The sequence below is a fragment of the Somniosus microcephalus genome, unplaced genomic scaffold (genome assembly GCF_052327205.1).
Source record: "Somniosus microcephalus isolate GS21.2 unplaced genomic scaffold, FLI_Smic_1.0 unresolved_chr4, whole genome shotgun sequence".
NCBI lineage: Eukaryota > Metazoa > Chordata > Chondrichthyes > Squaliformes > Somniosidae > Somniosus > Somniosus microcephalus.
Genome location: NW_028225182.1, coordinates 47,364,350 through 47,380,275, shown reverse-complemented (window position 1 = coordinate 47,380,275; position 15,926 = coordinate 47,364,350). Strand labels below are relative to the sequence as shown.

The window sequence follows — 15,926 nt, the reverse complement described above, 5'->3', positions numbered from 1 at the left end:
CACTCCCTCAGTACTGCCCCTCCGACAGTGCGGCGCTCCCTCAGTACTGCCCCTCCGACAGTGCGGCGCTCCCTCAGTGCTGCCCCTCCCACAGTGCAGCACTCCCTCAGTACTGCCCCTCCGACAGTGCGGTGCGCTCTCAGTACTGCTCCTGCCGACAGTGTGATGCTCCATCAGCACTGCCCCTCCGACAGTGCGGCGCTCCCTCAGTACCGCACTGGGCTTGTCGGCCTGGATTCTGGGCTCAAATCTCTGGAGTGGGACTCCGAACCCAGGACCTTCTGACTCAGAGAGAGAGAGCGCGCTCCCCACTGAGCCACTGCCCGACACCGAATGACACCCCTTCCTTCCTTTCCTTCAAAGGTGGAGCTGAACCGGGAGTACCGGATGCACGCGTTCCAGCAGAAGGTCACGGGGTCTACCTACATTGACTCGCGCAGCGTGTTGCTCAGGGCCGAGCTGAAGCCGGGCCGCTATGTCGTTGTCCCGAGCACCTTCGAGTCCGGCCAGTCCGGCCGCTTCCAGCTCCGACTCTTCACCGAGAAGCCCGCCAAGCTCAGGTACCCGGCGACCCGCGACCACGCGCCTTCCCTCTCCGCCCGCCTCGCTGACCGCTCTGACGGCTTTGTTCTGTTTCTCTTCCCCACCACCAGAGAGCTGACGTTGGACCAGCCCAAGCCGTCGTTCTGGAGCTGTTGCCTCGGTTACCCGAAGCGCGTCACTTCCGTCCACGTCCACAGCGCCGCCGGGTTAATGCTTCCGGAATCTTCCAGCTGTAAGTAGCACACTGCGTTCTCAAACTATTCCACCCGCCCCCCCCCCACTGATAATCCAGGCACTCGCACCGCGGCCGTTCGAGAAATAAGAAGCTGGCACATTGTCCCCACCGCGATGCCCGCTTTAACCCAATAGCCCCATGTCAGCCCTTCTGCTTAGGCTGGGCCTGGCTTTCCGAGTTTCTCCTAGCTTTCCCTGCTATCAGTTGGCAGCAACATAGAAACATAGAAACATAGAAGATAGGGGCAGGAGTAGGCCATTCGGCCCCTCGAGCCTGCTCCACCATTCAATGCGATCATGGCTGATCTTCCAAATTCAGTACCCTGTCCCTGCCTTCTCCCCATATCCCTTGATCCCTTTAGCCTTAAGAAATATATCCAACTCCTTCTTGAATATATTTAATGAATTGGCCTCCACTGCCTTCTGTGGTAGAGAATTCCACAGGTTCACCACTCTCTGGGTGAAGAAATTCCTCCTCATCTCTGTCCTAAATGGCTTACCCCTTATCCTTAGACTGTGACCCCTGGTTCGGGACTCCCCGCCATCGGGAACATCCTTCCTGGGGATAATCAGACACACACAGGAACATAGGAGCAGGAGGAGGCCACTCAGCCCCTCAAGCCTGTTCCGCCACTCAATCTGAATCAGGGATGATCTGGGTCTCCTCTCCATGGTCCCTTGGTACCCTTGGCCTAACAAAGATCTGTCCATTCAGCCTGGGTCTCTTTTCTCTTGAAAAAAGAAGGCCGAGGGGTGACCTAATCGAGGTCTATAAAATTATGAAAGGTTTTGATACAGAGCGAATGTTTCCACTTGTGGGGAAGAGCATAACTAAAGGCCATCAATATAAGATCGTCACCAAGAAATCCAATAGGGAATTCAGAAGAAACTTCTTTACCCAAAGAGTGGTGAGAATGTGGAACTCGCTGCCACAGGGAGTGGCTGAAAGCAAACATGCAGGTGCAGCAAGCAGTTAGGAAGGCAAATGGTATGTTGGTCTTCATTGCAAGAGGATTTGAGTACAGGAGCAAGGATGTCTTCCTACAGTTATACAGGGCCTTGGTGAGACCACACCTGGAGTACTGTGTGCATTTTTGGTCTCCTTACCTAAGAAAGGATATACTTGCCATAGAGGGAGTGCAGCGAAGGTTCACCAGACTGATTCCTGGGATGGCAGGGCTGTCGTATGAGGAGAGATTGGGTCGACTAGGCCTGTATTCACTAGGGTTTAGAAGAATGAGAGGGGATCTCATTGAAACATATAAATTCTGACAGGGCTAGACAGACTGGATGCAGGGAGGATGTTTCCCCTGGGTCTAGAACGAGGGGTCACAGTCTCAGGATACGGGGTAGGACATTTAGGACTGAGATGAGGAGAAATGTCTTCACTCAGAGGGTGGCGAACCTGTGGAATTCTCTACCACAGAAGGCTGTGGAGGCCAAGTCATTGAATATATTTAAGAAGGAGATCGATAGATTTCTAGACACAAAAGGCATCAAGGGGTACGGGGAGAGAGCGGGAATATGGTATTGAGCTAGAGGATCAGCCATGATCATATTGAATGGCGGAGCAGGCTCGAAGGGCCAAATGGCCGACTTCTGCTCCTATTTTTCTATGTTTCTATGAATAGTATCGATGCATTTAAGGGGAGGCTAGATAAGCATATGAGGGAGAAGGGAATAGAGGGTTATGCGGATAGATTTAGATGAGGAAAGACGGGAGGAGGCTTGAGTGGAGCATAAATACCGGCATGGACTGGTTGGGCCGAATGGACTGTTCCTGTGCCGGATATCCTATGTAATCCCATGTAATCTCAGTTTAGAAATTTTTCTTTGCAGTTTATCTCTGCCTCTTGCATCTTCTTCTGAAATTGGTCAGCCCGGATTTGAGTTTAGCCACTGGTTCAATTTCTCTATCCGTTGGTGGGTTTTCCCCGCCCTTCGGACCGAGATTCTCGTCTTGTCCGAGGTTGCGCTTTAGCCCGGCGGTCTATTTATCCACCCCATGTGGTAGCTGTGGGAGGTCAATGACAACAACTTGCATTTATATAGCGCCTTTAACAAAGTAAAACTTCCCAAAGCGCTTCACAGGATCATCCCTATTCTTGGCAATTTCAATGGTGGATCTCGAGGTTATTGGTGGGATAGTCTCTTGATTTGAAGTTTGTCTCATTGAACGAGATCTTGATCCTGGCCTGCTGTGCTCCAAAACAAATGAAATCGAGTCTACAGCACAGAAACAAGCCATTCGACCCAACCGGTCCATGCCAGTGTTTATGCTTCCTAAAAAATGTGTATATGGGATCTGGGTGTCGCTGGCAAGGCCAGCATTTATTGCCCATCCCTAGTTGCCCTTGAGAAGGTGGTGGTGAGCCGCCTTCTTGAACCGCTGCAGTCCGTGTGTTGATGGTACTCCCACAGTGCTGTTAGGGAGGGAGTTCCAGGATTTTGACCCAGCGACGATGAAGGATCGGTGATACATTTCTAAGTCAGGATAGTGTGTGTAACTTGGAGGGGAACTTGGAGGTGGTGGTGTTCCCATGCGCCTGCTGCCCTTGTCCTTCTAGGTGGTAGAGGTCGCGGGTTTGGGAGGTGCTGCCGAAGAAGCCTCGGTGAGTTGCTGCAGTGCATCTTGTGGATGGTACACACTGCAGCCACAGTGCGCCGGTGGTGGAGGAAGTGAATGTTTAAGGTGGTGGATGGGGTGCCAATCAAGCGGGCTGCTTTGTCCTGGATGGAGTCGAACTTCTTGAGTGTTGTTGGAGCTGCACTCATCCAGGCAAATGGAGAGTATTCCATCACACTCCTGACTTGTGCCTTGTAGATGGTGGAAAGGCTTTGGGGAGTCAGGAGGTGAGACACTCGCCGCAGAATACCCAGACTCTGACCTGCTCTTGATGCCACAGTATTTATGTGGCTGGTCTAGTTAAGTTTCTAGTCAATGGTGACCCCCAGGATGTTGATGGTGGGGGATGCACCACACGAGCCTCCTCCCACGTCCCTCTTCATCTCACCCCATCAGCTTATCCTTCTATTCCTTTCTCCCTCATGTGTTTATCTAGCCTCCCCTTAAATGCATCTCTGCTATTCGTCTCAACCACTGCCTGTGGTAGCGAGTTCCATTTTCTCGTATGATAGAATTTTATGTTGAGTTTGAAAGTGATTTAGTTAAATCTGAAAATAGGGTCTTCAATCTAAACAAAGCAAACTAGGTAGGTATGAGGGGCGAGTTGGCTAAGGTAGATTGGGAAACTACATTAAAAAGTATGATGGTAGAAAAGCAATGGCTAGCATTTAAAGAATTAATACATAATTTACAACAAATATACATTCCTTTAAGGCACAAAAGCCCCACAGGAAAAGTGGTCCAACCGTGGCTAACAAGAGAAGTTAAAGATAGTATTAGATCAAAGGAAGAGGCTTATAATGTTGCCAAAAAGAGCAGTAACCCTGAGGATTGGGAGGATTTTAGAATTCAGCAAAGGAGGACCAAGAAATTGATAAAGAAAGGGAAAATAGAATATGAGAGTAAACTAGCGAGAGACATAAAAACAGACTGTAAAAGCTTCTATAGGTATGTAAAAAGGAAAAGATTAGTGAAAGTAAATGTGGGTCCCTTACAGGCTGAGACAGGAGAAATTATAATGGGGAATAAGGAAATGGCTGAGAAATTAAACAAATACTTTGTGTCTGTCTTCACGGAAGAAGATACAAAAAACTTCCTGGAAATAGTGGAGAGCCGAGGGTCTAGCGAGAATGAGGAACTGAAAGAAATTAGTATTAGTAAAAAAATAGTACTGGAGAAATTAATGGCTGATAAATCCCCTGGACCTGATGGCCTACATCCTAGGATTTTGAAAGAGGTGGCTATAGAGATAGTGGATGCATTGGTTGTCATTTTCCAAAGTTCCATAGATTCTAGAACAGTTCCCACGGATTGGAAGGTAGCAAATGTAACCCCACTATTTAAGAAAGGAGGGAGAGAGAAAACGGGGAACGACAGACCAGTTAGCCTGACATCAATAGTTGGGAAAATGCTAGAATCTATTAAGGTCGTGGTAACAGGGCACTTAGAAAATTTTAATAGGATTGGGCAGTCAACACGGATTTATGAAAGAGAAATCATGTTTGACGAATCTGTTAGAGTTGCCCATTCCACCAGCCTGTCTATGTCCTCTTGAAGTCTATCACTCTCCTCCTCACTGTTCACTACACTTCCAAGTTTGGTGTCATCTGCACAGTTTGAAATAGTGCCCTGTACACCCACATCCAAGTCATTAATATAAAGCAGTGGCCCTAGAACCGACCCCTGGGGAACACCACTGTATACCTTCCTTCAGTCCGAAAAACAACCCTTTTAAACATGGATGGCTTTAAGCAGTGGGGGGCAGTATCAGTAAAAGTGACCATGAAGATGTCGGATTGTGATAAAAATCCTTTTTAGTGAAGGACACCTGCCGTCCTTTCCCGGTCCGGGCCACTACGTGACTCCAGTCCCACACCTACCTGGTTGACTCTGAATTGCCCTCTGAAAGTGGCTGAACGAGCCACTCGGCAGCATTAAAGGCCGCACCAGCGGTTCATGAGGAATTCGGCGGCCCACCAGCACCACCTTCTCAGGATTGGCCACAAATGCCGGCCTTGCCAGCGACGCCCAAAATCACACGAGAAAAACACCACGAAGGCACAGACCGGGATGAGCAGGGTGGTGCGCGGAGCTATGTCGGGCTGGGTGTCCTCTAGCCTGCTCTAATTTTCGGGTCGCTCTGCTCACAGTGCCTGATGCCTATGTGGAGATCAGCAGCGAGGGAACCAAGGTGAAATCCAAAGTGCACAAGTCGAACGGCAACCCTGACTTCGACCTGAAGGGATTGTTCTACAGGAAGAGTGAGACAAAGCCCGTTAGAATTCAGGTGCGTGGAGATTGACTGGGACCCCTTTAGAGTAGAGAGGCTGCAATTGATGGAGGTGGATTCACATGTCTATCCCCTCACCTCCTGAAGGTACTCTCACTGGGGTACAGGGGCTATGGGCACTGACTCTCACTGGGGGACAGTTCCCCAGACACTGACTCTTACTGGGGTACAGTTCCACAGACACTGACTCTCACTGGGGTACAGTTCTACAGACAATGACTCTCACTGGGGTACAGTTCCACAGACACTGACTCTCACTGGGGTACAGTTCCAGAGACACTGACTCTCACTGGAGTACAGTTCCACAGACACTGACTCTCACTGGGGTTCAGTTCCACAGACACTGACTCTCACTGGGGTACAGTTCCACAGACACTGACTCTCACTGGGGTACAGTTCCACAGACACTGAATCTCACTGGGGTACAGTTCCACAGACACTGACTCTCACTGGGGTACAGCTCCACAGACACTGACTCTCATTGGAGTACTGTTCCACAGACACTGATTCTCACTGGGGTACAGTTCCACAGACACTGACTCTCACTGGGGTACAGTTCCACAGACACTGACTCTCACTGGGGTACAGTTCCACAACACTGACTTGCACTGGGGCACAGTTCCACAGACACTGAATCTCACTGGGGTACAGTTCCACAGACACCGACTCTCACTGGGGTACATTTCCACAGACACTGAATCTCACTGGGGTACAGTTCCACAAACACTGACTCTCAGTGGGGTACAGTTCCACAGACACTGACTCTCACTGGGGTACAGTTCTACAGACACTGACTCTCACTGGCGTACAGTTCCAAAGACACTGACTCTCACTGGGGTACAGTTCCACAGACACTGACTCTCAATGGGGTACAGTTCCACAGGCACTGACTCTCACTGGGTTACAGTTCCAAGAAACTGACTCTCACTGGTGTACAGTTCCACAGACACTGACTCTCACTGGGGTACAGTTCCACAGCCACTGACTCTCACTGGGGTACAGTTCCACAGACACTGACTCTCACTGGCGTACAGTTCCACAGACACTGACTCTCAGTGGGGTACAGTTCCACAGACACTGACTCTCAGTGGGGTACAGTTCCACAGACACTGACTCTCACTGGGGTACAGTTCCACAGACACTGACTCTCAGTGGGGTACAGTTCCACAGACACTGACTCTCAGTGGGGTACAGTTCCACAGACACTGACTCTCACTGGGGTACAGTTCCAAAGACACTGACTCTCACTGGGGTACAGTTCCACAGACACTGACTCTCAATGGGGTACAGTTCCACAGGCACTGACTCTCACTGGGTTACAGTTCCAAGAAACTGACTCTCACTGGTGTACAGTTCCACAGACACTGACTCTCACTGGGGTACAGTTCCACAGCCACTGACTCTCACTGGGGTACAGTTCCACAGACACTGACTCTCACTGGGGTACAGTTCCACAGACACTGACTCTCAGTGGGGTACAGTTCCACAGACACTGACTCTCAGTGGGGTACAGTTCCACAGACACTGACTCTCACTGGGGTACAGTTCCACAGACACTGATTCTCAGTGGGGTACAGTTCCACAGACACTGACTCTCACTGGGGTACAGTTCCACAGACACTGACTCTCACTGGGGTACAGTTCCACAGACACTGACTCTCACTGGGGTACAGTTCCACAGACACTGACTCTCACTGGGGTACAGTTCCACAGACACTGACTCTCACTGGGGTACAGTTCCACAGACACTGACTCTCACTGGGGTACAGTTCCACAGACACTGACTCTCACTGGGGTACAGTTCCACAGACACTGACTCTCAGTGGGGTACAGTTCCACAGGCACTGACTCTCACTGGGGTACAGTTCCACAGACACGGACTCTCACTGGGGTACAGTTCCACAGACACTGACTCTCACTGGGGTACAGTTCCACAGACACTGTCTCTCACTGGATTACGGGTTCCACAGACACTGACTCTCACTGGGGCACAGTTCCACAGACACTGACTCTCACTGGGGTACAGTTCCACATACACTGACTCTCACTTGGGTACAGTTCCACAGACACTGACTCTCACTGGGGTACAGTTCCACAGACACTGACTCTCACTGGGGTACAGTTCCACAGACACTGACTCTCACTGTGGTACAGTTCCACAGACACTGACTCTCACTGGGGTACAGTTCCACAGACACTGACTCTCACTGGGGTACAGTTCCACATACACTGACTCTCACTTGGGTACAGTTCCACAGACACTGACTCTCACTGGGGTACAGTTCCACAGACACTGACTCTCACTGGGGTACAGTTCCACAGACACTGACTCTCACTGTGGTACAGTTCCACAGACACTGACTCTCACTGGGGTACAGTTCCACAGACACTGACTCTCACTGGGGTACAGTTCCACAGACACTGACTCTCACTGGGGTACAGTTTCACAGACACTGACTCTCACTGGGGTACAGTTCCACAGACACTGACTCTCACTGGGGTACAGTTCCACAGACACTGACTCTCACTGGGGTACAGTTTCACAGACACTGACTCTCACTGGATTACGGGTTCCACAGACACTGACTCTCACTGGGGTACAGTTCCACAGACACTGACTCTTACTGGGGTACTGTTCCACATACACTGACTCTCACTGGGGTGCAGTTCCACAGACACTGACTCTCACTGGGGTACATTTCCACAGACACTGACTCTCACTGGGGTACAGTTCCACAGACACTGACTCTCACTGGGGTACAGTTCCACAGACACTGACTCTCACTGTGGTACAGTTCCACAGACACTGACTCTCACTGGGGTACAGTTCCACAGACACTGACTCTCACTGGGGTACAGTTCCACAGACACTGACTCTCACTGGGGTACAGTTCCACAGACACTGACTCTCACTGGGGTACAGTTCCACATACACTGTCTCTCACTGGATTACGGGTTCCACAGACACTGACTCTCACTGGGGTACAGTTCCACAGACACTGACTCTCACTGGGGTACAGTCCCGCGGGCACTGACTCTCACTGGGGTACAGTTCCACAGACACTGAGTCTCACTGGGGTACAGTTCCACAGACACTGACTCTCACCGTGGTACAGTTCCACAGACACTGACTCTCACTGGGGTACAGTTCCACAGACACTGACTCTCACTGGGGTACAGTTCCACAAACACTGACTCTCACTGGGGTACAGTTCCACCGACACTGACTCTCACTGGGGTACAGTTCCACAGACACTGACTCTCACTGGGGTACAGTTCCACAGACACTGACTCTCACTGGGGTACAGTTCCACAGACACTGACTCTCACTGGGGTACAGTTCCACAGACACTGACTCTCACTGGGGTACAGTTCCACAGACACTGACTCTCACTGGGGTACAGTTCCACAGACACTGACTCTCACTGGGGTACAGTTCCACAGACACTGACTCTCACTGGGGTACAGTTCCACAGACACTGACTCTCACTGGGGTACAGTTCCACAGACACTGACTCTCACTGGGGTATAGTTCCACAGACACTGACTCTCACTGGGGTACAGTTCCACAGACACTGACTCTCACTGGGGCACAATTCCACAGACACTGACTCTCACTGGGGTACAGTTCCACATACACTGACTCTCACTGGATTACGGGTTCCACAGACACTGACTCTCACTCGGGTACAGTTCCACATACACTGACTCTCACTGGGGTACAGTTCCACATACACTGTCTCTCACTGGGGTACAGTTCCACAGACACTGACTCTCACTGGATTACGGGTTCCACAGACACTGACTCTCAATGGGGTACAGTTCCACATACACTGACTCTCACTGGGGTACAGTTCCACATACACTGTCTCTCACTGGATTACGGGTTCCACAGACACTGACTCTCACTGGGGTACAGTTCCACAGACACTGACTCTCACTCGGGTATAGTTCCACAGACACTGACTCTCACTGAGGTACAGTTCCACAGACACTGACTCTCACTGGGGTACAGTTCCACAGACACTGACTCTCACTGGGGTACAGTTTCACAGACACTGACTCTCACTGGGGTACAGTGCCACAGACACTGACTCTCACTGGTGTACAGTTCCACATACACTGTCTCTCACTGGATTACGGGTTCCACAGACACTGATTCTTACTGTTGACAGGGCTCTGAATGTATTGTACAGAACGCGTGATGCTCGTGGTGACCTAACGCCCGTGGTATGAAATTTAACCCTTTGTCTCTCTCTCTCTCTCTCTCCCCTCCTCACCCCCAAGGTCTGGTCTAGCAGTTTTCCACGGGATGTATTCCTGGGCCAGGCCACGATTGTCGCGGACCAGAACGAGAGCGGTTCGAGTTGCGTCCTGCGCCTCCTGGACAAGTCCAACAGACAGCACAGGCCGGGCAACCTCCTGGTCGAAGTCTCCTCCAGCGACGACCTGACTGCCCTATGACCGTCCCCCATGCCGGGCCCCCCGAGAGACGAGAGACGTTAATCCTCCCTCAACTGGCTCGGAGGCTACGTGCAGAGCCCGGTGCAATACTGAGGGGTGCAAACCAGTGAGGGTCCCGGGTTCGATTCCAGGTTTGGGAGAGATTGAGCTTCCCTTGGGATAGGGGGAAGTGGGAGGGTGATGGAAGCTGTGACCTTCACCCTGTGACCCCCGCTGTGAAGGTTGGCAAGTTGACACTGTGTTGTACTGTCGGATACGCGGCAGTCAATTTACACACCGCAAGATCCCACCAGCAGCAGTGTGATAGGGATCTGCTTTTTGTAGGACGATAGGAGCAGGAGGAGGCCACAGAGCCCCTCGAGCCTGTTCCACCATTCAATGAGATCATGGCTGATCTGTGACCTAACTCCATCTACCCGACTTTGCCCCGTATTCCTTAGTACCTTTGGTTAACACAAAAATCTATTAATCTCAGCTTAAAAGTTAATAATTAACTCAGCATCAATTGCCGTTTGTGGAAGAGAGTTCCAAACTTCTACCACCCTTTGTGTGTAGACGTGTTTCCTAATCTCACTCCTGAAAGGTCTGGCTCTAATATTTAGACTCTGCCCCCTAGTCCTAGAATCCCCAACCAACGGAAATAGTTTCTCTCTCTCTACCCGATCTGCTGATGTTGATCGAAGGACAAATATTGGTCCCAGCACACCAGGGCGAATTCCCTGCTCTTCTTCCAATAGTGTCATGGGATCTTTTACATCCACCTGAGAGCAGACGGGGGCCTCGGTTTAATGTCTCCTCCGACAGTGCAGCGCTCCCTCAATACTGCCCCTCCGACAGTGCGGAGCTCCCTCAGTACTGCCCCTCCGACAGTGCGGAGCTCCCTCAGTACTGCCCCTCCGACAGTGCTGAGCTCCCTCAGTACTGCCCCTCCGACAGTGCGGCGCTCCCTCAGTACTGCCCCTCCGACAGTGCGGCGCTCCCTCAGTACTGCCCCTCCGACAGTGCGGCGCTCCCTCAGTACTGCCCCTCCGACAGTGCGGCGCTCCCTCAGTACTGCCATTCCGACAGTGCGGCGCTCCCTCAGTACTGCCTCTCCGACAGTGCGGCGCTCCCTCAGTACTGCCCCTCCGACAGTGCGGCACTCCCTCAGTACTGCCACTCCGACAGTGCGGCGCTCCCTCAGTACTGCCCCTCCGACAGTGCGGCACTCCCTCAGTACTGCCCCTCCGACAGTGCAGCGCTCCCTCAGTACCACCCCTCCCTCTGTGCTGCCCCTCCGACAGTGTGGTGCTCCCTCAGCACTGCCTCTCCCTCAGTGCTGCGCCTCCGTCAGTGCAGCACTCCCTCAGTACTGCCCCTCCGACAGTGTTGCGCTCCCTCAGTACTGCCCCTCCGACAGTGCGGCACTCCCTCAGTACTGCCCCTCCGACAGTGCAGCGCTCCCTCAGTACCACCCCTCCCTCTGTGCTGCCCCTCCGACAGTGCGGTGCTCCCTCAGCACTGCCTCTCCCTCAGTGCTGCGCCTCCGTCAGTGCAGCACTCCCTCAGTACTGCCCCTCCGACAGTGTTGCGCTCCCTCAGTACTGCCCCTCTGACAGTGCTGCGCTCCCTCAGTACTGCCCCTCCGACAGTGCGGCGCTCCCTCGGTACTGCCCCTCCGACAGTGCTGCGCTCCCTCAGTACTGCCCCTCCGACAGTGCGGCGCTCCCTCGGTACTGCCCCTCCGACAGTGCGGCACTCCCTCAGTACTGCCCCTCCGACAGTGCCGCGCTCCCTCAGTACTGCCCCTCCGACAGTGCCGCGCTCCCTTAGTACTGCCCCTCCGACAGTGCAGCGCTCCCTAGGTACTGCCCCTCCGACAGTGCCGCGCTCCCTCAGTACTGCCCCTCCGACAGTGCCGCGCTCCCTTAGTACTGCCCCTCCGACAGTGCAGCGCTCCCTAGGTACTGCCCCTCCGACAGTGCCGCGCTCCCTCAGTACTGCCCCTCCGACAGTGCCGCGCTCCCTCAGTACTGCCCCTCCGACAGTGCGGCGCTCCCTCAGTACTGCCCCTCCGACAGTGCGGCGCTCCCTCAGTACTGCCCCTCCGACAGTGCGGCGCTCCCTCAGCACTGCACTGGGAGTGTCAGCCTGGATTATGTGCTCAAGTCTCTGGAGTGGGTCTTGAACCCACAACCCTCTGACTCCGAGGTGAGAGAGAGTGCTGCCCACTGAACCACGGCTGAACTCTGTCCCGCCTCTGCACATTTGTGTGCCTAATCATTCTGTAAATATTTAAGAGATGGGACGACTCAAAGGGCTAATTGCCCCAATTCTAAAATATAAACGGACATTTGTATCTGAACAGAAATACTGCTGGTCATAACACAGCTCGCTGAATCGTTAGTTTTGTATTCAGTAGCCCACGGCTGGGTAACGGGCACCCTGCTGTTGACACAGGGCACACAGTGGGCGCTCATTTCCTTCACCTTTTTACAGTTCTGCAATTATTAAATAAAATAATTTTGGATTAAGTCTGTTTCATTTGTTACATTCAAACACACAAGTGGAAGCGACGGGCCTTAAACTGTTCATAAATCACTGCTTTGGCTTCAGCTGGGCTATTGCGTCCAGTTCTTGGCACCGCACTTCAGAAAGGATGTCAAGGCCTTGGGAGAGGGTCCAGAGGAGATGTAATGGAATGGAAGTTTGGCAGAGTAAAAATAAGGAGAATCTGTTTCTACTGGCGAGAGGGTCGGTAACCAGAGGACACAGATTTTAGAAATTTGGCAAAAGAACCAGAGGGGGAGATGAAGAGGATTTTGTTTACGCAGCGAGTTGTTGTGATCTGGAACGCGCTGCCTGAAAGGCCGGTGGGAGCAGATTCAATAGTAGCTTTCAAAAGGGAATTGGATAGAAAATTGAAGAAAATTTTTTGGCGATGCTCCCTCATTGCTGCCCCTCTGACAGTGCGGCGCTCCCTCAATACTGCCCCTCTGACAGTGCGGCTCTCCCTCAGTACTGCCCCTCCGATAGTGCGGCGCTCCCTCAGTACTGCCCCTCCGACAGTGTGGCTCTCCCTCAGTACTGCCCCTCCGACAGTGCGGCTCTCCCTCAGTACTGCCCCTCCCACAGTGAGGCGCTCCCTCAGTACTGCCCCTCCGACAGTGCGGCTCTCCCTCAGTACTGCCCCTCCCACAGTGAGGCGCTCCCTCAGTACTGCCCCTCCGAGCCTGTTCCGCCATTCAGTTAGATCATGGCTGACCTTTATCTTACAGGGATGAGGGACTTCAGTTACGTGGTGTAGAGGGTGGCGTGTGTCCAGTCAGCTCTGCCCCTGACTGTCTCTGAGCGGTTCGAATCGCTCCCACACCCCTGGATTCTAGACACCGGGCTAGGTACAGGCGGCGATACAGAAAATAGAGCAGACAATTGGTTTGGTACAAGAAAACCATAATTTTTTATTAAAGGCACAATAAAATCACAACACTGAGAATTACTAGGATAATTACAGGCATATAAAATTATACTTATTTGGGAATGGGGAACACACGGCACATCGAGGGAACAAACACATTAAAAATCCCCTTATCCTTTATCCCACCCCCAATACCTAACTAGATTAAGTTATGAGCGGCCAGGGACTAATGCTCACCAATTCGAAACCTGTTGATTAAACCGGTTGTGGTTTTGGGGTTCGCTCTTGTTGCCCTTTGGGGCTTGTCGTCGCCACGTGGTCACAGGGCGCAGCGATGGAGTTGTCTGTGCAAAATACCCTCCTTTTTCCTCCGTTAAAGTCCTTGTTGTGTACTTTACTTTGCAGAGATGGTTGTTCTTCTGGTGGTGGTTTGGTCGCCGACGGCTTTGTTGCGGTTGGGGCTCAGTTGGCGGTTTATATTGTCACTTTGATCTTTCTACCCATGCTTCAAACACCAGCTTATAACTAGGCCGGGGTGTGTATACACTCGTCCCCAACGCTTCTTTTTGCTGCCCTTCTCTGCTTTTATTGGTTTTGCTGTTTCGTCTTGTCTCGTCTGCCCTTCTCTGCTTTATCGGTTTTGCTGTTTCGTCTCGTCTCGTCTGCTCTTCTCTGCTTTATCGGTTTTGCCGTTCGTTTCGTCTCGTCTGCCTGTTTGTGGCCCCGTGTGTCCTGTGTGCATTCGATTCGGGTCCCGTTCTCCTCCCGTGTTTGGCCCCCGGTGTTGTAATGGGCGTTCTCGGTGTCGAGCAGCGCGGGGAGGGAGAAGAGAGCCCGTGACGAGGCACGAGGCAAGAGAGAGGAGAGCCCTTGGCTACCGGTGGGCCTACAGTTATACTCGGTTCTTCACCCCTTATCTGCGCGCCAAATCAGGTCAGTTCTTTGTCTAAGTTTTGGCGGGCTCGTCTAAAGTGATTACAGTCATCCACTTTAACGGCTTTTGGGGCGGTTGTCTCCTGGTTTAATGGCTTCAATATCCTGGCTGTTTGTTATTTATGAAATTTAACCGTCTTTTCCTGGCTTGGTGGCCGCGTTGAGCTGTTACCGATTATTTATGCAGAAAGTTAATGGCCTCAAGATTAGGTCCAGCCTGACTTGATCTGTTCCAAGATAAAGAATGCATATTCTGTGTTTACCTAGCTGTCTGGCTTCACAAAGTCTCTCACAGATCCATGCATGTTAGGTTTCGTTTCAGGTTTTGAAATGGCCTGCCTTTTGCAGGGCCTTGCTTTTAAAATCCTGTAAGTTTTGGTCACGAAGTTTCCGAAACCATTTTGGGTCCCCTTTTTAATTACTTGTCCATACAGGGTCCCTTTATCCATAACTTTCGGGGAATGTGGGAATTTTGAGAACCCTACACAGGATAGGCTGGAGAAGCTGGGGTTGTTCTCCTTGGAGCAGAGCAGATGGCGAGGAGATTTGAGAGAGAAGTTCGAAATGATGAGGGGTCTGGACAGAGTAGAGAGAGAGAGGAGCTGTTCCCATTGGCGGAAGGGTCGAGAACCAGAGGACACAGATTTAAGGTGATTGGCAGAAGATCCAAAGGCGACATGAGGAAAAACTTTTTTACTTAGCGAGTGTTTAGGATCTGGAATGCACTGCGTGAAAGTGTGGTGGAGGCAGATTCAGTCATGGCTTTCAAAAGGGAATTGGATAAGTATCTGAAGGAAAAATATTTGCAGGGCTACGGGGAAAGGGCGGGGGAGTGGGACTAGGTGAAGGGCTCTTGCAGAGAGCCGGCACGGGCTCGACGGGCCGAATGGCCTCCTCCTGTGCTGTAACCAGTCTATGATTCTATGGTTAACTCCATCTGCCCGCCTTAGTTCCATGACCCTTAATGACCTCACCTAACAAAAATCGATGCCTCTCAATTTTGACATTTTCAATTGAATTTATTGATTTTTCTGAAGTAGTCGTTATAGTTTCCCAACTCTCAGTTTAAACCACTGCCCATTTCAAAAGGCAAAAAAAAGGGGTAATACTCACCAGTCAATCACTAACCTGTGGCCCCGTGACGTCAGTCCTATAAATGTTCGCGCTCTCCGCACCGCCTCCTTTCACCTTTTGCAGTGGGGAAAGAGTTAAACGGACATCGCTGGCCGTTTCACTGAATGGTGTAATAAAGACAATAATCTCAGTCGTAAGCTTTTTCTAAGTTGATAACCTAGTCGGATGCGGAATCCATAAGAGGCCTAAGAGGATGTAGGTTCTGTTCTGGCAGGAAAGTAAAACAAGGAGTTGGAAGTAAAAGAGGCCGAGAGAGGCAGGAAAGGAGGACAATGAGTCAGAAGTACAATGTTGATGAGACCCCA

General features: G+C 51.7%; 1 protein-coding gene across 1 annotated transcript in view; it reads left to right on the top strand.

Moving 5' to 3' along the window:
- The window catches only part of LOC147091027 (calpain-5-like), a 91,214-nt gene extending 78,544 nt beyond the window's left edge, over positions 1–12,670 (top strand). Inside the window, exons 10-13 of the mRNA XM_085977474.1 lie at positions 364–560; positions 654–775; positions 5,554–5,690; positions 9,981–12,670. Of these exons, the coding sequence (XP_085833600.1) occupies positions 364–560; positions 654–775; positions 5,554–5,690; positions 9,981–10,157 (633 nt within the window). The 3' untranslated portion in view covers positions 10,158–12,670. The remainder of the gene's footprint in view (positions 1–363; positions 561–653; positions 776–5,553; positions 5,691–9,980) is intronic.
- The last annotated feature ends 3,256 nt before the right edge of the window (positions 12,671–15,926 follow it).